Source organism: Carcharhinus amblyrhynchos, chromosome 11 (assembly GCF_965287045.1).
Source record: "Carcharhinus amblyrhynchos chromosome 11, sCarAmb.v2.hapA, whole genome shotgun sequence".
NCBI lineage: Eukaryota > Metazoa > Chordata > Chondrichthyes > Carcharhiniformes > Carcharhinidae > Carcharhinus > Carcharhinus amblyrhynchos.
The window spans coordinates 4,450,417-4,476,261 of record NC_137334.1 but is presented as its reverse complement, the minus strand read 5'-3'; the positions used below and the strand labels follow the sequence as shown (position 1 = coordinate 4,476,261).

Below are 25,845 nucleotides of genomic sequence, written 5' to 3'. Positions count from 1 at the left end.
ACAAGCCTCAAGCTTTTGGACCACTGCTTCATCGGGTGAGTGGGAGTTGTGTTCACAAACAGGGCATATAAAGGCACAAATTCAATTTACAAGATAATGGTTGGAATGTGAGTCTGTACAGGTAATCAAGTCTTAAAAGGTACAGACAACGTGAGTGGAGAGAGGGCTAAGCACAGGTTATAGTGATGTGTATTGTCTCCAGCCAGGACAGTTATGAGATTTTGCAAGCCCAGGCAAGTTGTGGGGGTTACAGATAGTGTGACATGAGCCCAAAATCCCAGTTGAGGCTGTCCTCATGTGTGCGGAACTTCGCTTGCAGTCTCTGCTCAGGTGATTCTGCGTTGTGTGTTGTGAAGGCTGCCTTAGAGAACACTTACCCTGATTACTCTGATGTTCAGTTAAGCATTCTCCAAGGCAGCCTTCATGACACACGACAATGCAGAATCGCTAAGCAGAGACTGATAGCCAAGTTCTGCACACGTGGACTGCCTCTACCAGGATCTTGGGTTCATGTCATGCTATCTGTAACCCCCACAACTTACCTGGCCTTACAAAATCTCATAACTGTCCTGCTGGAGACAATATACATCTCTTTAACCTGTACTTAACCCTTTATCCACTCACATTGTCTGCACCTTTCAGACTTGATTACCTGTAAAGACTCACATCCCAACCATTATTTTGTAAATTGAGTTTGTGTCTTTCCCCTGTTTGTGAACAGAACTCCCACTCACATGAAGGAATGGCGCTCTGAAAGCTTGTGCTACCAAATAAACCTGTTGGACTTTAACCTGGTGTTGTGAGACTTCTTACTGTGTTTACCCCAGTCCAACACCAGCATCTCCACATCATGGAAGCAAACATACAGATTTCAGTTTTTAAGAAGGTTAACAATTCCCTACCCACCCCAGAACATACATTCAACATTAGAAACCTCAGATAATAAATAGTTAAATTTTCAGTATCACTTGAAAGTCTGTGTCATTTGCGATTACGTCAATATCCCTGAAGTCCATTGTAGACTTTCTTCACTGGTCCTTGTTTAAGCAGTTGTTTTATACCTACATGGGGGAAAAAAAGTTTTTTGTGTTCATAACATAAAATGATTTAAGCAAAGAATTTTCCAGAACTACAGTACACCTCAATGCCGGAGAACAAATAACGCAGCTCTCACATTGACAGAAAAATCAACAAAAGCTGTCAGTCTTCATCTACAAGTAAAAAAAATCTAAAATCCTATGTTTAAAAGGGATAAAAGTTTCATTTTAATGAATTAAAAATTGAGTATATTAAACAAGGCAACCAGTACAGCTGAATTACACAACTGAAGACCTGTTTCATTAACACTCATCATAGAACCCCTACAATGCAGAAGAGGCCAATTAAGTCTGTACCGACTCTGACAGAGCATCTTACCCTCACCCTATCCTTGTAACCCTACACATTTTCCATGGCTAATTCATCTAACCTCTTTGGACACTAAGAGGCAATTTAGCATGGCCAATCCACCTAACCTTTGGACTGTGGGAGGAAACTGGAGCACCCGGAGGAAATCTGCGCAGACAAGGGGAGAATGTGTAAACTCCACACAATCACCCAAGACCAGATTGATCCTAGGTCCCTGACTCAAAACTTAAATTAGAACAGGCAATTGCAAAGACTGTCAGGCACAAGTTTTTTTTTAGAAACAATACGTAGTTGTAGATGAACCTCATTCCAGCGCAAGCAGGTTGGGCTATCTCTTCTGTAAAGGATCTTTTTAGGGTCAGCTGATGTCAAAGAATCAGAATCAGATTTTAAGTTATTACAATGGAGTTTGGGTGGGGTGATAAAATTAAAGCAATAACAATTGATAACTATGATTATCAAAAACTTTAATTATTGTTTTGGAATGTAAAAAGAGTTTAAAAAGAGTTTCATGGGATGTGGGCATCACTGGCTAGGCCAGCACTTATTGCCACTCGAATTAATCTTGAGCCACCTTCTTGAACTGTGTAGTCCATGTGGTGTAGGTACAATTACAGTACTATTAGGGAGTTCCAGGATTTTTGACCCAGTAACAGTTCCAAGTGTGAACGGGAACTTGCATGTGATGGCATTCCTATGCATCTGCTGTCCTTTTCCTTCCAGGTGGTAGAGAATACAGTTTGGAATGTGCTGTCTAAAGATCCTCGGTGAATTGCTGCAGTGCATCTTGTACATGGTATACACTACTGTCACTGTGTTGTTGGTGGGCAGAGTGGCAACCAAGCAGGCTGCTTTGTCCTGGATAGTGTTGCATTGTGTTGTTAGAGGTGCACTCATCTAGGCAAATGGAGAGTATTCCATCAGACAGCTGACATTGTAGATGGTGAACAGGCTTTGGGGAGTCAAGAAGCGAGTTGCTCTGACCTGCTCTTGTAACCACAGTATTTATATAGCTATTCCAGTTCAGGTTTTGTTCAACTGAAACGACTAGGATGTTGAGTGATGGTAATTCCATTGAACGTCATGGGAAGCCTATTAGATTCTCTCTTTTTGGAGATAGTCATTGCCTAACAGTTGTGTGGAGTGACTGTTACTCGCCAATTATCAGCCCAACCCCCTTTTAAAAAATTCATTCTAGGGTTGTGGACATCACTGACTGGGCTAGCATTTATTGCTCTTCCCTGACTGCCCTCCATTTCAAAAGGACATTCAAGAGTAAACCACATTCCTGAGGATCTGAATCATGTGTGCCAGACCAGGCAAGGACATTAGTGAACTAGATAGATTTTTATGATAACGGTTTCATGATCGTCATTAGATTTATAATTCCAGATTTTTATTGAATTCAAATTTCACCATCTACATTTGGGTCTCTGGGTTATTAGTGCAGTGACAATACCACTACACCACCAACTCCCCTGAATGTTATCCAGGTCTTGACGCATTTTGTCATGGACTGCTTCAGTATCTGAGGATGTGCAAATGATGCTAAACACTGCAATCTGTGAACTTCCCTACTGCCCTGAACTCTTGCAGTGATGTTCTAGGACTGAGAAAATTGATCTCCAACAGCCACAACCATCTTCCTTTGTGCTTGGAGAAGGTTTCCCCTGATTCTTAATTACCAAGATGGTAGATAGCAAACTAGATGGATGATGGCCTTTCAAGCCCCATGTTCATCTATAAATGATTCTCTGGTGGCTTTGCACCAGCAATCAATAACACTGGGGACAGGTGAAAAAGGCCACAATGTTAGAGAGAAAGGGGAGGGAATGAAGAATATCATTTGACCAAAATGACACAGTAGAAAGGCCTGACTTTTTTGGGTATTTCCTTCCCTTTCCCATTTGGTGACAAGTAATACTTATTTCCATGCAAATATTGGACTAAGAGTAAAAAGGAATGTCATATCACAGATGTACTCAGAATCTATGGTAAAATCTGATACTGTTTGACAACATAAAAGGACACTATTTAACAGATTAATACTTGCCTTCCTTCTGATCACCAGTAAGTTGTTCCTTGGGGAATTCTACATCAAATGTTATTATTAGGGAACCTCTAATATTGTTGTTGTCAAAGTTTGGCAGACCCTCGCCTTTCTTCCATACTTTTGCACCTGGTTTTGTAATCTTGTCTCTCATTACGTGAACCTGAGAAAAATAATTTTCAAAAGAAATAAACATCAAACTTCCAAATGTAGGTTTACAACATGTGTAAATTTACAACTTCACAGAAATTAGCACTGTGAACACTATTATACAAATAACAAAAATAGATACAACAATGTGCTAGAATAGTCTGCAAATTTTATATTTATCATAAATCAGTAAGCACAGTGTTCCCCCAATTGTCTCAATAAGGACAATAAATAAAGCCATAAATGAATTAATACTTTTACCTTGTGACCATCCAAATGCGAAATAACCATCTCAAAACCTATCAGTGCTTCCACTAATGAAATTGTGACATTAGTATAGAGGTCATCACCCCGCCTCTCAAATATTGGGTGTCTAAAACAAAAGAACAGTTAATGAGGACAAAACTAATTTGCAATTATGTTAAATTATCTTAAAACAATGACAACATTTTTACAAGCACGTTTTGCTCTGGCAAGCAGCACATCTGCTATTTCTTTGAGATGTTACAAGCATTAAAAAAAAAAGGACGAGAGAAAGTCAATTCCTGATGGCTTTTGCGGAGTTAGATAAACGTATGCTGTCAAGGGCAACAGCTGGAGACTTGCACTCAGCTACTAGTTTACAGAAATATTCCTCAACAATTACACTCTTGTCCATTGTGTTATACGGCTCTTTATCAAGTATTTGATATTGGGGTTCCAGTGACAGTAGCTATATTGCTGGACTATTTATGTAGAGCCAGAGCTGATCTGGAAAAACGTCCAATTTGGTTCATTAATATCCTTTTAAGGAAATCTGCCATCCTTGCCTGATCTATGACTGCAGCAAATGTGCTTGACTCTTAACTGCCCTCCAGAATGACCAAGCAAGCCACAAACTCTGAAATGACCGAGCAAACCACTGCCAAAAAACAAATTTAAATGAACTACCCTCAATGAAGTAGGCATCTGATTCAACACAATAAATGCAGACTTGGAGCAATCAACCCAACAAAGCCTTCCCCTAACATCTGGGAACTTGTGTCAAAAGTGGAAGGGGTATTCCAATGATTGTTGCTTGACCAATCAATACCCACAAACTCTTGCACATACTCAGAATCATAGCTTTCAGTTAATGTTCCAAACTTCTCCTTGCCATCTCTGGGTATGATCTAACCCACCAGCAGGAGAGACTCAGAGGTGGCAACAGAATTGTATATGGTCAGGACAAAGTGCCTCTCAGCATCCTTAAGGATATTGTCAAATCAAAGTCACCTCCTGCTGATTAGCACCTACTGAATCCACAGCTTATGAATCTGACTTGGAAGAAGCTCTGAAGATAGCAAAGATACCAGAATATAATCTGACTGGAAGATTTCAATGTCCACCACCACAAATGGCCCAATACACCACTATACACAAGCTCCGAAGAATATAATCGCCAGACTGGGCCTGTGGTTGACATAACAAAGCCAACACGAGTGGGGGGGGGGGGAACCCTATATGACCTCTTCCTCACAGAGACGCATTAATCCATGACAGTATTGGCAAGTATGTCATGGGGTGCCATCATGTCATGTGGCAGCATCACCATACTAAATGCAATAGATCTAGTTCAAAACTGAGTATCCAGGTGGTGTTGAGGACCACCAGCATACTGCATACTCTTCTCTACTATTACAATCAAGCAACGGGCCTACCTAAAAATGACTAGGGCCAATCTCCAAGACGACAAATACTAAAATAGTGCAAGTTATAAACAGAGCATATTGATGACAAACATGAGATCAGATGTTTTGTCCTGTCACATCTAAATGCTGGATAATTAAACAACTAATGGGAGGAACAGTCTTCATGAACATTCTGATCTTCAAATGATGACAGAGGCCAGTATGCGTGTGCAGGGCTAAAAGCTTTGCAACTATCTTCAGCTACAAGTGCCAAGCAGATGATCAACGTCTGTCTCCTTGATTTGCACAGCATTGAAAATCTTGTCTTTCATCCATTTTCATTGAGGGTTGGCCATACCAGGAACAATCTTTCTCCATTGCCTATCTCAGACAGGATGTTCTGGTATTATCCATCCTTTCCATCTTATGTTTTCCCTTTATGCACATTTTCCAGGTGTTTTGCCTTGCATTACCTATACCCCTGTGAGTCTAATTATCGAAGCAATTGAAGGGGTCAACAGTTTTATTCACGGCACTTGTTTACCGATGCTCAGTTTGGGTTTTGTCAGGACCACTCAGTTCCACAGTTCATTACAGCCTTTCTAATGCCTTTTTCATATGCCATTGGTCATTCCCTTCTCACTCTCCCAACCTGCTGTTGTTTTCCCCTGTTTTAAGTTTAAGTGTTACTGATTTAATGGTGCTACATAAATTAAAGGTGTTGTCACAACAGGCCTATTTAAAGCATTGCAATAGTGGTTTAAAGAGGCAGATAACATGAAAAGCAGCTCAATCTTAAAAGCTAAACAACATGAGAGCACTTCATGTGCAATGCAATGAAGATGAACACTTTTGTTTTTAAAAAATAAAATAATATGTGCTCACTTCTTTCTATCAAGAATCCAAAGTAAGGATATTACATTAGCAATGTGCAAGTGATTACTTCAGAGCAAGTTAATACTAGATACAAAGTTGAACTATCAACTTACTCACTATGAAGCTACAGTGCTATAACAGCCAATTGTTGGACATATATCAATATATACGTATAACATTTAGTGTAAATACTTGTTGTACAGTTCATTATAATGGCTAATTAATTCAGGAGAAAAGTTTATGTACAATGTGATTTTGATGGTTCATCTAGAGACGCAGTGAGACTTGCATCATTCAACCAAGTCTTTTTGAATCTTATACTGAAAGTTGGAAGCCTTGGGTGGTAAGTCTACCACTGGAGTTTCTTGACTGTTTTTGTATGAAAAGGAAAATTACTGCCTTTGATGAAAAAAAGGAAAATGGCCCCTTGGTCATTAGTCTTCTGGAGAGAAGTAAATCAAATAATTTCTTACTTTAAAACCTTTATTCTGAATTTCAGATCCCCAGGTTCTCCATCTATGTGAGGTTCACCTGTAAGAAAACAGAATATACAACTTCACCTCCACATATTAAAAAGGTACCAGTTTTATAAATACAAAACCCACTTACTGAAACCATTTTGCAAACAGTTCTGGCAACATTTTACAAAACCGAGAAAGGAGCTGGTTAGGTGCATTGACCCAAACAAGCGCCAAAGTGTGGTGACTAGGGGAATTTCACAGTAACTTCATTACTTGTGACTAATAAATAAACTTTTACAGTAAAAAAGAGGTGACCTAAAAAGTATAACTGAAAGAAGATAGTTTTTTAAAAAGGCAGTTTGAAAGCAGAGAAAAATAGCATGGTGAAGGAACACGGTGAAGTACCACAGTGAGTGGTATTCGGACACCTTAAGGCTCTGCTGCTGGTGATGAAGTGACATCCAGGCAAGATCAACACAGAGCTATGACTAGAAGATTGACAGCTACTGGAGCAGGAACAGAAGTAAGCTGGAGTACTTTGGTTTATTCAGTATATTGAAAAAGCTGAGGGGATCAGCATAGGCATAACAACTAACATGAGGGATTTGATGTAGATCTGGTTAGAAGTTGGCAGAGCTTTGAATGAGCTGGAACTCAACCAATTATATCATTAGAGAGTTTTTGATATATGGATAAAGATTTCCTTGACAGAGAAGATAAAAGTGTAAGTGGACAAATTTTTACAAATGGGAGCAAGCAATTTGTGAAAGACAGGATATGGGATTCAAAATTCAGGTCACCCAGGTTACAAGCTGTTGGGTTTTTATCTTGGCGAGCAACTGAAGAGAACGGAATGTTTGTTTAAGTCAAGTGACTGCAGTCTCCCAAATATTAGGTTGGAGGAGATCTAGCTCATATCATTGGTCCAGATTAATGGAGGAGAGAGAAGCATGTGGAAACTGAAACTAAAAGAGAAAATGCTGGAAAATCTCAGCAGGTCTGACGGCATCTGTAAGGAGAGAAAGAGTTGATGTTTGAGTTCAGGTGGCTCTTTGTGAAAACTGAGCTCATTATCTAACTAACGTTCCTTGGGGCTGTACGTATATATATTGAAAAGTTAGGGAAGAGGATGCAACCAATGGATACTCTGGAGATTATTAGAAAGTAGAAAGAAAAATGATTTCCCATTGAATCAACTTTCCAGACAGTCTGAACTCCAAGATGAAGTGACAAAAAAAAAATGAACAGAAGTCCATGAATAGTCTGAGATATTCATTAGTTATTACATTCTTTAGTTTCAAACAGAAGAAATCCACTTTTCAGCATAAAATCTCTTACAATCCCATGATGCCAAAATTATGATAACCAAGGAGCTCCCACATAGTCCAATATTCAGTACATTGACTTGAATAGGACCAAGACTTAGAATCCCATAACCATACCTTCTCCAATGAAAGGATATTCCATTCCATCCCTAACACCAGGTTCTATCTCCACTTCAAGTGTCCTCTCCTCATTTACAAGCCTAAGATTTAAATTAAAAAGGAATGCTTTTCAATAAAACAGAACTTTACTAGATTAATATCTGTACTTCAATATTTCCCACAAAGAAATGTTGAAAGTTGATATATAATTTGGAACAGATTACATTCTGTTCAAAATAACTCCTACTTCATAATGTTTTATTGGTTAAAAAGTATATTTTTAAAATAACTGCTATACCAAACATTGCAGAATTCAATTTAACACTATTTTGATAATTTTTTTTACAAAATTCGTCATATGACTAGACTCCTAGAATGCAAGATGGGTAAGTATTAAACAATTGTATGACTCTGTGAGCAATGGGCCCAACTGTTGTTGAAGGATGCATCTTGTACAGCTTCCAAAAAAGTATTTTGTTCAAACAAAATAGCCGGAATTCTCCCAACCTTAAACAATATAAAGCTGAAATTGTTAAAACTAATACTCACTTAACATTGGGACATTCATCACAAACCATCTCCTGGGTCATCTGGAACCTTCCAGGTCCTAATTGTGTTGTTCTCATTTCCTGTCTGCAGTTGCATTTCCTCTTTCCTGGAGCTTGCTTTGCCACTGGCTTATTTCTTACAACCTGTAAAGTTCACAACTTCTCTTTAGTCACATTCATAATTAGTCCTTGAAATACAAGGAGATTGCCAAATAGTTTAATAAGCATTGCAAATTACTAGATTTCTCCCCCTCTACGAAATACATATCATTGTGCTTTAGTGAAGTCAACTGCTCCTTCTATTGTTGATCCAACAGATACATAAACCATGTGATTCAGCACCATGTCAGACAGACCAGAAAGGTTACAATTTTCTAGCAAGTAAGCTGCACTCAGCCCAGGTAGTGATGGTGGGTGTAGATGTACAACTGTCCTTGAGGTCTCATGCTTTTTATTTTGGAGAGTGAGAGCAGGGGAGTGGAAAAAAAACAGGTTAGGTTTTCAAGACCAATTACCATCTAGTACACCTGCTAGGTTATGAACAAAACATTCAATAATATAATCTAAACAAACACATTTTTAAAAAAAACACTTTAAATGAAATACTGGAGAGTGCCAGTTGAATTATTCCCCAGCAGTCCTGCTTTGATCAAATTGGACCACGAGGGTGGCAGACAAAAATGGTAAAATGGAAACCTTTAAAAGCTTACATAGCAGATTTTAATTACAGTTCCTCATATACATGAGGATATTTAATTTGAGCTGAAATCCACAAGCTTTCAATAATAATATCTAGAACACACTCCAGTTAGATACCTTGCATGTTTCCAAAGTACATTTTGAAACATGTCTGCCAAATTATAGAAATTATACAAAGTAAAGGGTTGAACAGAAAACGTAGTATACAATAATTTTTGTCAAAAACATTGATGCTCAAAGTATCATTCTTTCCTAAAGGAGCTAAAGTACATAGCTATAACAGATTAATGATGAAAGTGTAATTTTATAAGCTAACAACAAATCATAAGTGCAGCAACAAAGAACTGTTCCCACTCAACTATGTCATCCATAGCAATATTTTTAGAAATACACTTGGTGATGTTTTGCACTTTTAATTAATGCATCATTGATGTAGGAAATAAAAAAACTGGAAATACTGAGCATCTCTGGCAGCTTCTGTGGAGGGAGAAAAACAGTTAATGTTTCAGGTCATGACTTTTCATCGGAAAGGAAAGCCCATGTTTGTTGGGCAGTGGTGGACGCAAAACAATATTCATGCTTTTCTAACCAGAAACAAGTCATCCTTTTGTGAGGAACAAACATGTGTACTGCCACTAGCACTCTCAATGTCAATGAAGCAAGAGAGGGGAATCCATCATAATTCGCAGCACTCAATTTCAAGGAACTGAAAAAAAAATCAAGAATGAAGATCCAAAACATTTTAGTACACAATTTGAACACAGAATTTCATAATACCCTCCTAACCCTGTCTTTTAACCATCATAACAAAGAGGAAGCAACACTGACAAAGTACTCAATGGACTCATTTCCACAAAAAGCACAATGTTTCTTCAGCTAATTAGATGTGTCAAATTAGGCGATCAATTTAAATTGAATGATCTGTTGTTGAGAAAGGAGGATAAAAACAGACAAGTTGTGTGCCATCTGGAGTTTTTGATAAGCAGTGCAATTTAAATAGGATAATGGTTTATTAAGTTGTATTAAACATTCTCATTCTAAGTTTGATTTGTTAACTGCAATTGCCAATTGAATAATAGGTAGCAGCATAGATATGAAGTTAGCTAAATGGCAAGAAACTGGTGAATGGTTGGTTTTCAGACTGGAGGAAAGTAATTGTGCAGTTCCCCAGAGGTCTGTCCCAAGGACCACTCTTTCTCTTGATATATATTCATGATATAAATTTTGGTGTACAGGGGCACTATTTCAAAATCTGCAAATAGCACAAAACTTTGAAGTGCTCGAGTACAGACTTCAAGATTGCTCCAATAGTTTGGTAGAATGGGCCTGGTTCCCACTACTGCAGAACAGTAGTGATTCTTGCTGGCTAGTGGGGAAGACACAGTAAAAAGTCTGACAACACCAGTTGGACTAAAACCTGGTGTTGTCAGACTTTTTACTGTGTTTACGCCAGTCCAACGCTGGCATACCCACACAGTGGGGAAGAATCATAGAAGGTAGGAGCAAGGGGAGGCCATTTGGCCCTTCAAGGCAGTTCTGCATTCAATATAATGATGGCTGATCATCCAACTCAATAGCATGATCCCAGCTTTCCCCTCCCATATCCTTTGATCCACTTCACTTCAAGTGTTTTATGTAAATGCTTCTCAAAAACAGGCTGCTACTGAAGCACATCCAGTGGCAGGTAATGGTGATGGAGAGAAGTTTTTATACTCAGATCCGCATTGGTAAGGAAATTGGCATTGCTGAGGAAGCAATGGATCAGGCTTTTAGAAGAGGAGGATTTGTAGTCAGGAAACTCGCACCAAACATCACATCAGGATCTGACAGAGTCGTCCAACATGGAAGGAAAAAGCATCGTTCACAGTGGGGAGAAACCATATAGAGTGTGAGTGGGTGAGAGCCTTCAGCCAAACACCTAACCTGTTGAGACATAAGTGTAGTCACACCAGGGAAAATCTGGAAGTAGGAGGACCGTGAGAAGGACTTCAGTTATCATCTGAACTGGAAACTCATCGACACAGTCACACTGGGGAAAGGCTGCTCATCTGTTCTGCGTGCAGGAAAGGATTGTAAGTCAAACAACCTGACTTCACACAGAGGCAATTCACTTCTTTTGTCTGTGGGAAATGATTCATTCAGTCATCGTAACTCACGACACCAGCAAGTCTGACGAGAGACCGTTTAAATGCCCTGACTGTGGGAAGTGTTATAAGAGTTCCTGGGAACTGACATCCCATCAATATGTTGACACTGAAGAGAGACATGTTAAATGCTTGGACTCCTTTAAAAATACCAGTGAACTGATGCTTCATCAACACGTTCACACTGATGAGACGCTGTTCAGATGTTTTCACTGGGGGGCTGTGTTCAGGCCATCGTTTTAATTCTGCACACCAGCACTTTCACACTTGAGAGAGGATGTTCACCTGCTCAGTGTGGAAAAGAATACACTGACACCAGCGAGTGCACACAGAGGAGAGACTGTTCATCTACTCAAGTGTGGGAAGAGATTCACTTAAACATCCCACCTAGTGAATGAAACGCCAGCGAGTTCACAAGTAACTACAGTGCCTAGATTTCACTGTTAGTCATATCCAGAAAGCAACAGTGCTCACTTTTTCTGATGTTATGGAGGTACACCTCAGGCATAGGTGTTAACCTTCTGGCTAAAATTGAAATAAGTTAGCATTATGTTGAATAAAAAAAACTTTGTGGTAGTGAATTCCATATGCTGACCACTCTGGGTGAAAAAAATTTCTAATCTCTATCCTAAACCATCTACTCTCTATCCTCAGACTATGATGCTTGATTATGGACACCCCCACCATTGGGAACATTCTTCTTGCATTTACTCTGTCTAGTCCTATTAGGATGTTATAGGTTTCTATGAAATCCCCCTCATTCTTCTGAATTCCAGCAAATACAATCCTAACTGACTCAATCTCATACGTCAGCCTTGCCATCCCAGGAATCAGTCTGGTAAACCTCTGCGCTCCCTATTAAGCAAGAACATCCTTTCCCAGATAAGGAGATGAAAATTGTACACAATATTCCAGGTGTGGCTTCACCAATGCCCTATATAATTGCATCAAGACATTCCTGCTCCTGTATTCAAATCTTCTCACTATGAAGGCAAACACACCATTTGTCTTTTTTTTACTGCCTGCTGCATCTGCATGCTTATGAGTGGTGCATGAAGTCACCCAGGCCTCTTTGCACATTCCCCTCTCAATTTGTGGCCGCTCAGGTAGTAATCTGCCTTCCCGATTTTGCTAACAAAGTGGATAACCTTACATTTATCCAAATTATATTGCATTTGCCCACTCACTCAATTTGTCCAAATCATACTGAAGGCTCTCTGCATCCACCTCACAGCTCACCCTCTCACCCAGCTTTGTGTCATCCACAAATTTGGGGATATTGCATTTACTTCCCTCATCTAAGGAAGCCATGCAGAAGCAGGTAAGTGCTATTATTTGCCTCAATTTTATATAAATAGGCTTTGTGCCCTTTCTGGGTATGAAGCCGTTCTCACAGGCAAGACAGGGTGGACGTATATTAGCTTTTTAGCAATCTTGCCAGTTCGCCAGACTGATCGACCAGTGCAGAGAGCCAGTAAGATCATGCCCTTTGCGTCTAATTCTGAGCATCACACTTTATGAAGAGTGTGAAGGCTTTAGAGATGTTACAGAAAAGATTTACAAGAATGATTCCATGGAGGAGAGACTTCATTTACAAGGATAGATCGGGGAAGCAGGGTTGTTCTCTTTAGAGAAGATTGAGAGGTTTGGAAGGTGTTCAAAATCATGGATACATCGAAACATAGGGAGAAACTTCCTATTGGGGGAAGAAAAAAAAATACTTGCTTTTATGTGGTACTTTTGACAGCTGCCACCAGCAAAGTACATTTTAAACATAGTCACTGTTATTGTGTAGGAAACGTGACAGCTAATTTGTGTCCAGCAAATTCCCACAAACTGCTACATGGCAATAACCAAATAATCTGTTTTTGAACAAAGGATAAATACTGTCCAGGACACCAGCAATAACTTCCCTGCTGCTCTTCTTCTACATCCACCACAGCAAGCAGACGGAGTTTTAATTTAATCTCTCATCTGAAAGATGGCACCTCAGTGCAGCATTCCCTCGGTACTTCACTGGAGTGATAGCCTTGATTTTTATGCTCAGGAGTGCAACTTGAACCTATAATAAACTGAGCCACAGCTGACCCTCTGAACTGAAGGGTTGAGAATCAGAGGAAGGTGATTGACAAAAGAACCAGTAGGCACCTGGAGGAAAAGTTGTTATATGCAGCAAGTACTTAGGATCTGGAATACATTGCCTGAAAGAAGTGGAGGCAGATTCAAAAGGGAAGTCAATAATTATCTAAAAATAAAGAGAAAATATTGCAGACCTACAGGGAAAAGTCAGGAATGGGACTACCTGAGTCAGCACAGACACCAGGCTGAATGGCCCCTTCTATGCTGTGGCCATTCTCACATACTGTCAGTGATACTTCAGATTATTGTCGATTTTGCACAATATACACTACTTAGAGTCATCCTTTCTTTATTTATGGATAATAAAGATGCCAACTAATTCCTAATTCAGCTGCCTGTGCACACGTTACCTAAGAGTACAATGTTGATAAAGTCTTTGGTAACATTGAACAAGCTAAGCAGCTCCCAAGCTTTGTGTTGTATTATTTCCTAACTCTTTTTTTTATAAAATTGCATTTTATTTCTACTAATTTTTGTTTTAGTACTCCTTAAAATCATTATGTTTTAAAATTCTGTGTACTAATTTATGCAACTTTACATAGACAAGAGCAATTGGAATTAAAAATTAGCTTGTAAGCTCCGTCTTTTTTTTATGCTTTGGCAGAGCTAACAATATAGCCGCTTTTTAATAAAAAAATTTTGCAGGCCTAATTACTTTCTTGAAGTTTCTGCATTCAGAAGTTTTAATAAATGATACTCTTATGAAGTTTTAAAAATGGAAAGTTAGTTAGTTGCAAGGCAAGTTTGTAAATTCACTATTTTCAATTTAGCACAGTGAAGTCACCTTAAAAGGGGCACTGTTAATTTTTTAAGTTTAATACTGATGACAAAAAAGCTTGTTCTCACACAGAAGTATTGCCATCACTACTCAGTCCAGTTTGAGTTCAGAGATAAGCTTTCAATCCTGTTTTGGTCTCAATATTTTGATACTGATTCCATGGTGTGGCAGGATTAACTTACCTCCACACAAATAAGCATTGTATCAGAAACTCATTAGCATCTCCTTGCACATTACTAAACTGTATCACAAACATAATTTTAAGAAAATAGTCATACTTTGTTGGCTGACTCTACATTCGTGAACCATTAGAATGTGTATTTCTGCTTCTTTATTATATTTACAAATAAATCTGCCAATTATAAACATAAATACAATGGTTTGACAACATGATATTTTCCAAATGTCAGAATAGAATGAAGTATGGGTTGGCATCTCATGAGATCTGGTATCATTTTAAACGTATAACTGTGGCAAAAAATCCCATTCATAACCAAAAGCTTTTGGCTTTTAGTGGAAGCAGTCTTTCCAGAGTTGACATAATTACAGAATTGTTACCATGCAGGAAGCCATTCAACCCATCATACCTGCACTGGCTCTCAAATGAGCAATTCACTTAATACCATTTTCCATCTTCTCCCTGCAACACATTCCTTTTCATTTGACAGCCAAATTACTTTGAATGTTTCAATTGAACCCAGCTCCACCACACTCAGACGGTGCATTACTGTCCTTAACCACCTGCTCTGTGAACATGTTGTCATGGCTTTTGCTTCTTTGGCCAATTACTTTAAAATCTGTACCCTCTCATGCTTGATCCTTTCATGATTACGAGAAGATTCCCTTTGTCTGCTCTGCCCGTATCCCTCATGACTTTGAGAGCCTCTATCAAATCTTCTCTCGTTTGCTTTTCTCCAAAGAAAATAGTCCCAATTTATCTTCATAAATGACATTCCTCATCTCTGGCACTATTCTTGTGAATCATTTTTGCAACGTCTCCAATGCCTGCACATCTAGTCTGTGGCACCAGACCTTGGGTGCCAGTAGAGGACAAACTAGTGTTCTATACAAGTTCAACATAATCTCCTTGATCTTGTAGTCTATGTCTCTATTTATAAATATTCATTTAATATCTCATCCATGCTCTCTGCTTCCAGCTGTAAATCCCCTATTCATTACCAAATTGTCCAACTTATTTACAACCAATTTACTATTGATCTGCCTATAGAGGACTTCGGAATTCCCTTTTATATTGGCAACCAATTGCTTTTCATGCTTTCTTTTAAGATTTTCACTTCCTAAATATGTTTAGCTTGGTTCTCAATTGTATTTTCTATTTGACCTGTCATAAGCACACTTTTTCTTCTCTATCTTAATTTCTATCTTTGGATTTGTTTTTTTCTTTCCAGGAAATGCATCTTGATTATGCCCGAATGCTTCCTTCTTTGAAGGTAGCAAATTGTTCAGTTCTTATTTTTTCTGTCAACCTTTGACTTTAATTTATTCATTCAGTTCAAATCTGTTCTTACCCCATTGAAATTGGCTTTTTCCCCCAATTTATTGTTCTTACTCTGGATTGTTCTTTGTCCTTTTACATTGCAAGCTAGACCTCATGATACAGTTCTCTCTGTCTATGAAATGTTGGACCACATCATTCTCAAAAACTAGGTACAGCAATGCCTTATTTCCTAGTAGACTGGAAAAATGTTAATATTCTCCTTAATCAACCTTGTCACTCCTTCCCCTTTTCTTCCTTTCCTAATTTTCTTGAACATCTTGCATCCAGAGAAATTTAAAACCCAGTCCTGCCACTCTTTTGGTTAAGTCTCTGTTATAGGTGAACGGTAGTTCCACATGACAATCTGCGCAAGTAACTTGCCAATCTTATTTGCCACACCTTGCATTCAGTACAAGCACATCTACCCTAATTTAGACTTTATTACTGTTGAAATTGTTGGAAAATGAAATCTTAACAGTTTTTTGGGTAAAAGTTATTGCATAAGTTGCACAGCACTTACAAGTTTTTGGAACCTGGAAGTGCAATTTTTACACCAGTGTGAAAGCTTGATTTAAAACAGAGTTTGGCTTTTCAGACCACAACAAGAGACTATTGCACAACCGCACATCTAGCATTAAACAGAGATGCCTCAAATTTCACAACTATGAAATATGCTAAATTTACAAACTGTCATTTAAGGTAATATTTTGATGATTCAATTACATTGGTTTTGTATCATCAGTATTAGTGAATCATCCAATTCCATTGTCATAATGCTTATTGTTTTATATAAACTGGTACTTGGAGACAAAAGATAGTTGATCTTAATTCTATATTTTTTTTAAAAACCCATTATTTATAGATTTCCTCTTCTAAACTAAAAGTAAAGTTTATGCACCATCAGTAGTGACCCAATATATGTTGATAAATGGATTAGAACAGCATGTTTAGAGGTAAATCAACAAAAAAAACTTATTGAAATATTCAGATATGTAGAGAATATTTACACAAATTCATTTATTTCAAAATACCATATTTTTCTTTTGTTTTGATACTTACTTCTACAAAATTTCCTGAATACACTTCTTCAAGTGTAACTTCAAGGTCCACTACAATATCACTTCCTCGAGGAATATTCCGGTCTTGATGTCGTGGACCTCCTCCAAACATAAAACCAAAGTCTCCGAAGAAACTACATAAAAAGTGATGAATTAATAAGATCTAAGTAGTGTTAAGAAAACAAGTCTCAGTAATCGTCCAGTTAATAATTCAAATTCATTTTCACATTTACAAACATTACAGTTTCCCCAGATAACTCAGATAAAAATATCATTTCTGATCCATAAAAATCCAAGTTCAGTTCCTTGACCTTGCTAAACTAACTGATCTCAGCTGTGGTAGTCGGGACACTGCAAACTGCTGCAGTGCTGCTAGTTTAAGACAGAACATAGAACATTACAGCGCAGAACAGGCCCTTCGGCCCACGATGTTGCGCCGACCAGTTACAAAAACAATGACCCACTAGCCTATACCAATCCCTTTTCGTCCATAAACCTATCCATAGATCTCTTAAACGCCCCCAAACTAGGCGCATTTACAACTGCAGCAGGCAGGGCATTCCAATCCCTCACCACCCGCTGGGTAAAGAACCTACCCCTGACATCCGTCCTGTAGCTACCACCCCTTAATTTAAAGCCATGCCCCCCCGTGCTAGCTTTCTCCATCCGAGGAAAAAGGCTATCACTATCCACCCTATCTAAACCTCTAATCATCTTATATGTTTCAATAAGATCCCCTCTTAGCCGCCTTCTTTCCAACGAAAACAACCCTAAATCCCTCAGTCTCTCCTCATAGGACCTCCCCACCATACCAGGCAACATCCTAGTAAACCTCCTCTGCACCCTCTCCAAAGCCTCCACATCCTTCTTGTAATGTGGGGACCAGAACTGCACACAGTACTCCAAGTGCGGCCGCACCAGAGTAGTGTACAGTTGCAACATGACGCTGCGACTCCTAAATTCAATCCCCCTGCCAATAAACGCCAAGACACCGTACGCCTTCTTAACAACCTTATCTACTTGATTCCCAACTTTCAGGGATCTATGTACACATACACCTAGATCCCTCTGTTCATCCACACTATTCAAAGTCCTCCCGTTAGCCCTATACTCGACACATCTGTTGCTCCTACCAAAGTGTGAAGGGAAAAAATTACAACAGCTCCCATTGGCTACACAATGACCATTAGTTTGAGGATTAGCCTTGTGCTTTGTATCAGTGTATAAACTATGACATTTTAAAACATTTCTATAGCAGGTGAAAATAAATTCAATATCACTTTGGAATCCAGAAAATATCACATTTATCAGAGTAGAGTGGAGAACTGGTCACAAACATAGCACTAATGTATTTTAAACCCTGACGCTAAGAATGCAAATAATAGCTCTACTTACTGCGAAAATATATCATCGTGGGAACTTTGACGACCTTCCTTTAAACCCTCTTCACCATACATATCATACTGCTTTCTCTTCTCTTCATCAGACAAAACCTATCAGTGATCAGTAAATTAATTGTTTACTTTTGTGCAGCTTGGGTGAATAAGTCTCAAGTAAATAACATACTGGACTGGCAAGTCTTCACCAGAGTTCTAAATTGAAGTTGGTCCCTTCAAGTTAATACTCCAGGTTTCGATTTGCTCTTGCATACTAAATATAGGTATTAGGTATTCTAGATGGCCATCTTCCAAACTCGACTACCTCTGTTCCAGGCATTAATTAGTAAAGGCTCAGAGACGGTTGGTAGCACTGTATGTGCATGCATATGAGAGTTTTTGCTTGAATTTTCACCTCAAAATGGTACTATTTTTAATATTCTCCTACTTATGTGAACACACAAATTAAACTATAGAGACATTTGAAAATGATCATTTTTTAAAAAAATACTGGCATGGGTTCAATAAAATGTTGTTCTCTGTTTCGGCACAACGTGATCCATTTTGTAGATGTTCTGATTAAAGGTACAATGTATTCAGAAATGTGTTTTACTAGAGCCAGGTTCCTTCACATACTGTATCTAAGGGAGCCTTGAGGGATGATTCATTACATTATGTACGTACAAACATTAAAGACAGTTTCTCTGTGATGAGGTGGCTTTTAGGGGAGGGTGGCCCTCTTGGGGAGGCAATGGCTTAGCGGTATTATTGCTAGACTATTAATCCAGAAACTCAGTTAATGTTCTGGGGACCCAGGTTTGAATCCCACCATGGCAGATGGTGCAATCTGAATTCAATATCTCAAATTAAGAATCTACTGATGACCACAAAACCATTGTCAATTGTCGGAAAAACCCATCTGGTTCACTCAGGTCCTTTAGAGAAGGACATTACCCATTACATGCAACTCCAGAGTCACAGCAATGTGCTTAACTCTCAAATGTCCTCTGAAATGGCCTAGCAAGCCAGTCAGTTTAAGGACAACTAGGGATGGGCAACAAATGCTGGCCCTGTCAGTGAATCCACATCCTATGAAAGAATTTTTTAAAAGCCCCAATGAGTTGTCTTAGCTCAACAGACTGCAGGGAGCTTTATGAGATAGCGAAAAGAAAAGAGGCTGAAAATACACAGTATTTAAGGACTGTATTTGTGGGGAAACAAATCAATTAATTAACTTGCTTTGAATTTTTTGATGAGATAACAGGAAGCACTGATAAGGGCAATGTGCATACAGACTTCCAAAAGGCATTTGACAAAGAGTTACACAACAGACTTGTGATCAAAATTAGAGCGCATGGAATAAAAGAGACAGTATCAATATGGATACAAAATTAACCAAGTGACAAGAATCATAGTATGGGTGAACAGTTCTTTTTCAGAATGGAGGAAGGTTCATAATGAAGTTTCCAGCGGTTGGTATTAAGAGTCCTGCACATCCTAACATATTACTTTCATTGGTCTGGGTGTACTCGCCACAATTTCAAAATATGCAGTAGTGTGATCCATGAGAAGGATAGCATAGAACGTTAAAAGGATACAAACAGGTTTGTGGAATGGCAGATGAAACTTAATGCAGAGAAGTATTGTGTGATTCATTTTGATAAAAAACCACGCACAGAGCTATTATAAAGTAAATTCTAAAGGGAATGCAGGAGCAGAGGGACTTGGGTTTATATCTGCTTATATTATTGAAGGTGACAGAACATATTGAGAATGGAAAGAATATGGCATTTTGGGTTTTATCAATAGAGCCAAAAAACAAGAATGTTTTGTTAAACTTCTGTAAAACATTGGTTTGGCCTCAACTGAAGCACTGTGTCCACTTCTGGGCGTCACACTTTTGAAACGAGGTGAATACATCAGAAAGGGTGCACGAAGATTCACAATGATTCCAGGCATAAGGACTTCAGTTGCATATAAAGGTTGGAGAAGGTGGGACTGTTCTCCTCAGAGAAGAGGAGATTGAGGGTAGATAAGGAGAAACTTTTCCCATTGATAGGACAAAAACACGAGGTAGGGGTGGTGGTGCATAGATCTGAAGTAATTGGTGAAAAAAGCAATGGCAGCATGAGGAAAAACTTTTAGTTAGTCTTAGGCTCGCCAGATCCTATGGTATAGGCCGGGTTAAGTAAGGCTTTCGAAAGGGAATTAGATCGTCTGAAAAGGAACACTTGCAGGCTACAGGGAAATGGCATTAGGTGAAAAGCTTCTTCAGAGGGCCATCAAACATGATGATGTGACCATGATCCAAGAAGGGTGAGATACTGTTCATCAAGCTTAATTTAAAGCAGAATAGAAGGCCAAAGACATATCAAACTGGGAATGAGAAATGAAATGGGAGCTCAGGGCTGCACTGCAAACAAAGCATAGATCCTTCAGCAAAGCAGTTATTTAAGCAGTGTTTAGTTTCCCTGACACGGAAAAGACAATAACCAACAAACACAGAACTTAGTTGTATGAAAAAAATTGTGACATTGAGGTCATGGACGGTTACAATATAAATGCAAGTTCCTTCTTTTGTAATTCAGAGGAAATTCATATAAATCGTTGTTTCATCAGACATATATTGCATCCCCCAAGCTTCCTAGTGTTCTTAACTGGTGAATTACATACCTTTAGCCAATTAAACACCAGCAAACACTAAATTATTACAAACACTGCAAATGTACTACCAAAAATACTTATAAAAGAGACACATTCTAGAAAATGTATTAGAAAACAAAATACAGTTTAATAATTACATTGTTTTAGCAATTTCCGTTTAAACATTAAACCAAAAAGGTATCAGGGCTCAAAATAGAATTAAAACAATATGAAAGTTGAGAATCTTACAGCAGCTGTTCCAGCAGTCTGTTAAATTAAATTATAGTGAGTGACCTCTCACCTCCGCATCAGTAGCCAATGAGCTGAAGCCACACAGTCTCCCTGATTTGTCATCATTACAACTCAGAACTAAAAAAAGTGACTAGGAGCCTTCACATAGAAAGGCCGAATGTAGTTACAGTAACCCCACACAGTGACAGTACCCGCCCTGCTCTGTACCTCATAAGCAGCCCCCAAATCCTGGAACTTATCCTGCGCTGCTGGATCGTCCGGGTTTCTGTCAGGGTGCAGCTGCAGCGCCAGTTTGCGATAAGCCTTCTTGATATCCTTCACCGAAGCGCTTTTAGAAACCCCCAAGATCTTGTAGAAATCCCGCCTGTTCCCCCACACACACAAAAAAAAATACAAGATTTTAATACAATACCCACAATTTAATTAACACTTTATATCACAAGACCTTCATATACCGGAATGGAGCACTGCACGGGTCAGGATAATCTGCAATATTACAGCTGAATTAAGTTCCCAGCCGGTGGTTACACTAGAGTCAGTCTAACGCTCAATAACCGCGATATTCATTCACGTTATGGGCTGTTGTTGGGGAAAGCAGCAAGAATCTGAGCTGGAGATGTTACCGCCTCTCCTCGGGGGCCACTCACCCTGTCAGCACCTCCCCGCTCAGGCACAGCAGCACAATACAGACCGAACGCACGCCCGCCGCCATGCTGCCCACTTTGCTCCTTCCTTTTTGTTTTTCCGCTGCTCAAGTTACTCGCTGCTGAGCGGCAACCACCGGCAGAGGCACGTCAACAGCATCAGCGCTTCCTCATGCCTGACGCTTCCACAAGGGGAGGAGCCCAGGCCTCTCAATCTGGCTGCTGGGCTTCTTATTCCTTCCTAGATGCAAGATAATGGATTCATGCAAGGTAAAGGTAGGCGCGAACTCTCATTTATGTTTTCTCTTATAAAATGTTTTGATTTTTATTCCATGCTGTTACATATTGAATCACGAAAAAGATCACTGAATTATAAAATGGATGCAGACTTTGCAAAAAGATGAAATACAATTGCATTGGAAAAGGGAATTCTGCTTAACTTCACACCTTGCTAGCCGATTTATTATTAGTTTAGGAAATAATGAGGGCTTTTTCCCTGAAAGTATAACATTTTGTGAGGGATAATTAAATATTTGAAGGAGAATAAGATACTAACTAGGGGAAGGGAGTAGGGATAGTGACATTCGCTTTTTGATTACACTCCTCAGGCAAATTCATGAGATTGAAGATGACTTGCTTCCACTCTTGTTCCTTTGCTTCTGAGATGGTCAATGTGTGATATACAGATTCAGCCCTGTCTGGGGCAGGTAGTGCTTGAAGGGCCGCATAGATGTCTGGATAGACATCTCAAAGGTAGTTAGGGATGGGCATTAAATGCTGGCCTAGCCAGTAATAGCCACATCCCATGAATGAATTTTTAAAAAGTAGGTTATTTGGAGGTTTATGTGCTCTCCCCAACCCATTGACTTTGCCCCTGCACGTTCTCAAAGAAGTCTCTCGATCTGTTCAATGCCTTCCTGAATGCTTTCCATTTTGGACAGTAACAAGCTAGAATCGCCCATGAATCGACAATTATATTTGACCTTTGACACTGTGAGGATGTCTTTTAAAATGCTTTGGCTGACCTCCTGGTGCAACTGTGTTCCGAGTAGAGCAGGATTTTCAGAAGTCTGCTGTCAGGCAATCAAATGATATGTCCTATCCATTGGATCTGATTTTGAACAATTAACACCTCAATGATGGGCAAGTTTGTTTAGGGGCAAAGAAATGCTGGACAAAATGGTCACCTTATGTACTATACACATTTATGTTTATTTAAAGGAGATCTAATCCACTATTTGAGATTTGCTATTGTCACATATTTACCGTACTTTATAACAATCTCCCTAAGCTCTGCCTTTGCAGCTCTCCTCCACCTTCAAAAGCATCTATCTTTGGTCATTGCCCCAGTTTTCTTCTTACTATAACTTATGTATCTTGGGAGAATTTACTACTTTAAAAGGTCTAATACAAGTATAGGTTGTTGTAGCTTCACAAATAGATTTTGTTTTATTGTAAACACATTCAAATACAATGTTAGATTTATAAATAAGATAATGTGAACTCTAATGTTGATCCACAGTCATCCTTGCCCATAGGTTTATGATTTTTTTTTCCTTTTTTTCTCTATAGGCTTGTGAGTAGAATCAATTCAGAGGCACGAGACATGATCTTGCTGTTTGTGGGAGCTTCTTTATGCAAAATGGCTGTTACATTCCACACATTATGACAGTAGCTACATTTCAGAGGGAACTTCTTTGGGATGTTCAGAGGTCATGAAACGTGCTATAGAAACAGTTGTCCTACTAATACTTAAGTGTTATTACAGGAATAATTTTGTTTAAATTGTGAGTATTGATGATTTTACCACATTGGAATCATTTGTTGAGGAGTGAGAGATGATCTTACTGAAACGTACAAGAACCTGAGGACTTGATGACATAGAACATTCATGGAGTGTTTCTGGGATAGTTTTTTAGAATAGCATTTTTTTAGAATTCTGGAGCCAACCAGAGAACATGCTTGCTAAATCTGATATTGTGCAATGAGATGGAATTAATTAATGAGCTCAAAGTGAAAGTGCTCCTAGGTAGCAGCAACTTTAATATGATTGAATTTTATATTGATTTTGAGGGAGAGAAGAGTGGGTCTGAGACTACGCTTTTAAACTTGAATAAGGGCACTAATCAGGGCATGCATGCAGAACAGGCTGATTAGATGAACAGAAAGATCAATAGAGATTCAGTGGCAAACATTTAAGGGGATATTTCAGCTTACACAGAATTGATACGTTCCAACTAGTAAGAAAAATCCAAGGGATGAACACATCATATGTGGTTAACGGGAAAGGTTGAAGATAGTGTTAAATTTAAAGAAAACACATAGAACTGTGCAAAGATAGGAAGGGTGGCATAGTAGTTAGCACTGCTGCTTCTCAGCGCCAGGAACCCAGGTTTGATTCCCAGCTTGGATCACTATCTGTGTGGAGTCTGCATGTTCTCCCTGTGTCTGTGTGGGTTTTCTCTGGGTACTTCAGTTTCCACCCACAGTCCAAAGATGTGCGGGTTAGGTGCATTGTCTATGCTACGTTCTCCCTCAGTGTACCTGAACAGGCTGTAGAGTTGGCAACTGGGGGATTTTTACAGTAACTTCATTGCGGTCTTAATGTAAGCCTACTTGTGACAGCAATAACTAACCTTCATAACTTTAAAAGGTCAGAAGATTGGACAAAACATAAGGAACGAAAAGATGACTAAAAGATTAATTAGGGAAAAACTGGAGCATGAGAGAAAGCTAGCCAGAAATATAAAAACAGATAGTAAGAGTTTCTATAAGTGCCTCAAGAAGAGTTAACAAAAGTGAGCTTTGGTGCTATAGAATGTATGTCTGAAGAATTGATAATGGAAAACAAAGACATGGGAGATGAATTGTATTTTGCACTATTTTTCATTTTGCATTAGTCCTCACTATAGAGTATACAAGTGACATCCCAGAATCAGGGATGTGGAAAAATAAGAAATTGTCCTTTTGGCAGGAAGAATAAGAGAGAAGCATATTATCTAAATGTTTAGAGATTGCCGAGCTTTGAGGGATCTGGGTGTCTTAGTGGCTGAATTGTAAAATGCTAGTATGCAGTAATTAGGAAAGCTAATAGAATGTTATCATTTATTGTGAGAATAATTGAATACAAAAGTAGAGAGGTTATGCTTTAGATATACAGAGCACTAGTGAGACCACATCTAGATTATCGTGTACTGTATTGGTCACCTTACTTAAGGAAGGATATAAATGCACTGGAAACAGTTCAGAGAAGGCTTACTGAGAATAACATGTGGAATGGGTGTGTAGTCTTATGAGGAAAGGTTGGACAGGCCAGGCTTGCATCCACTGGAGTTTAGAAGAATAAAAGGCGACTTGATTGAAATATATAAGATCCTGAGGGGTCTTGACAGGGTGGATGTGGAGAGGGTGCTTTCTCTTGTGGGATAATCTAGAACTAGGGCCAAGGTTTCAAAAGCCCATTTAAAATAGAGATGAGATGAAATTCTTTTTCTGAGGGTTATGAATCTTTGGAAATCTCTTGCTAAATAGGCAGTGGAAGCAGAATATTGAATATTTTTAAAGTAGAGGTGGAAAGTAAGGTGGTAGGGGAGGTGAGATACAGATTTAAGACCGTGGCTGCTCTGATAGTAACGTTAGTAAATAAATGGTGGAGCAGGCTTGGGGGGCTCAAATAGTCTACTCCGGTTCCTTGTTCATGTGTACTGAGATATCAGGAATATGTTTCTACTTGTAGGGGAGATTAGCTCGGGGACGTAATTTCTATTGGTTTCCTATCCTTAAACTATCAAGTAAGACTACCAAAACTTGGTGAGTTGGGAACTTCACAATTGTCAGAGAGAGGAGACAGAGATTGAGAGGAGAGCAGATTAAGGTGAAATCAAATCTTGACCCCAAAAAAAATTTTTAAAAAATCCAAATAGTGAACTTGTCAGGTGTTGGCAAAATTATGTGGCCTGAGTTTATTTATGGCAATGTGCGTGCTTTGACGAGTGCAGGTATAGAATGTCTGTGTTGAGCTGTCAGTTTATAGCTGCTCATGCAAGTGG

The 25,845-nt window shown here is 38.9% G+C and overlaps 2 protein-coding genes across 5 annotated transcripts in view; one reads left to right on the top strand and one right to left on the bottom strand.

Annotated features, from left to right (window-relative positions):
• tbccd1 (TBCC domain containing 1) overlaps positions 1–25,845 on the top strand; it is a 59,733-nt gene that overhangs the window by 5,329 nt on the left and 28,559 nt on the right. Inside the window, exon 1 of one of the 4 annotated variants that reach the window (XM_080198461.1) lies at positions 6,630–6,709. The exons of 1 other annotated variant lie outside the window; for it this stretch is intronic. Coding sequence is in view for 2 of the 3 variants with exons in the window: in XM_080198459.1 (XP_080054585.1) it covers positions 22,042–22,072 (31 nt within the window). In the remaining variant the exon portion in view is untranslated. Of the gene's footprint in view, positions 1–6,629; positions 6,710–21,950; positions 22,073–25,845 lie in introns of those variants that run through there. 2 more of the 4 variants (XM_080198460.1, XM_080198459.1) reach the window with 2 other exon arrangements.
• dnajb11 (DnaJ heat shock protein family (Hsp40) member B11) lies at positions 764–21,965 on the bottom strand. Its single transcript, XM_080198463.1, has 10 exons — positions 21,800–21,965; positions 21,360–21,516; positions 18,277–18,374; positions 16,883–17,015; positions 8,567–8,709; positions 8,036–8,118; positions 6,606–6,663; positions 3,869–3,980; positions 3,461–3,620; positions 764–1,061 (listed from the first exon to the last, which is right to left on the bottom strand). Exons 1-10 carry the CDS (start codon positions 21,862–21,864, stop codon positions 997–999), a joined length of 1,074 nt encoding a protein of 357 aa, XP_080054589.1. The 5' UTR covers positions 21,865–21,965; the 3' UTR covers positions 764–996.

Excerpts from the sequence above, each read along its gene's own strand:
- dnajb11 (XM_080198463.1), bottom strand. The coding sequence starts at position 21,864 with ATGGCGGCGGGCGTGCGTTCGGTCTGTATTGTGCTGCTGTGCCTGAGC. Across the intron at positions 18,375-21,359 it reads ATTTGGGGGCTGCTTATGAG|GTTTTGTCTGATGAAGAGAA; the intron begins GTACAGAGCAGG and ends GATCACTGATAG. Across the intron at positions 8,710-16,882 it reads ATTCAGGAAATTTTGTAGAA|GTTGTAAGAAATAAGCCAGT; the intron begins GTAAGTATCAAA and ends TGAACTTTACAG.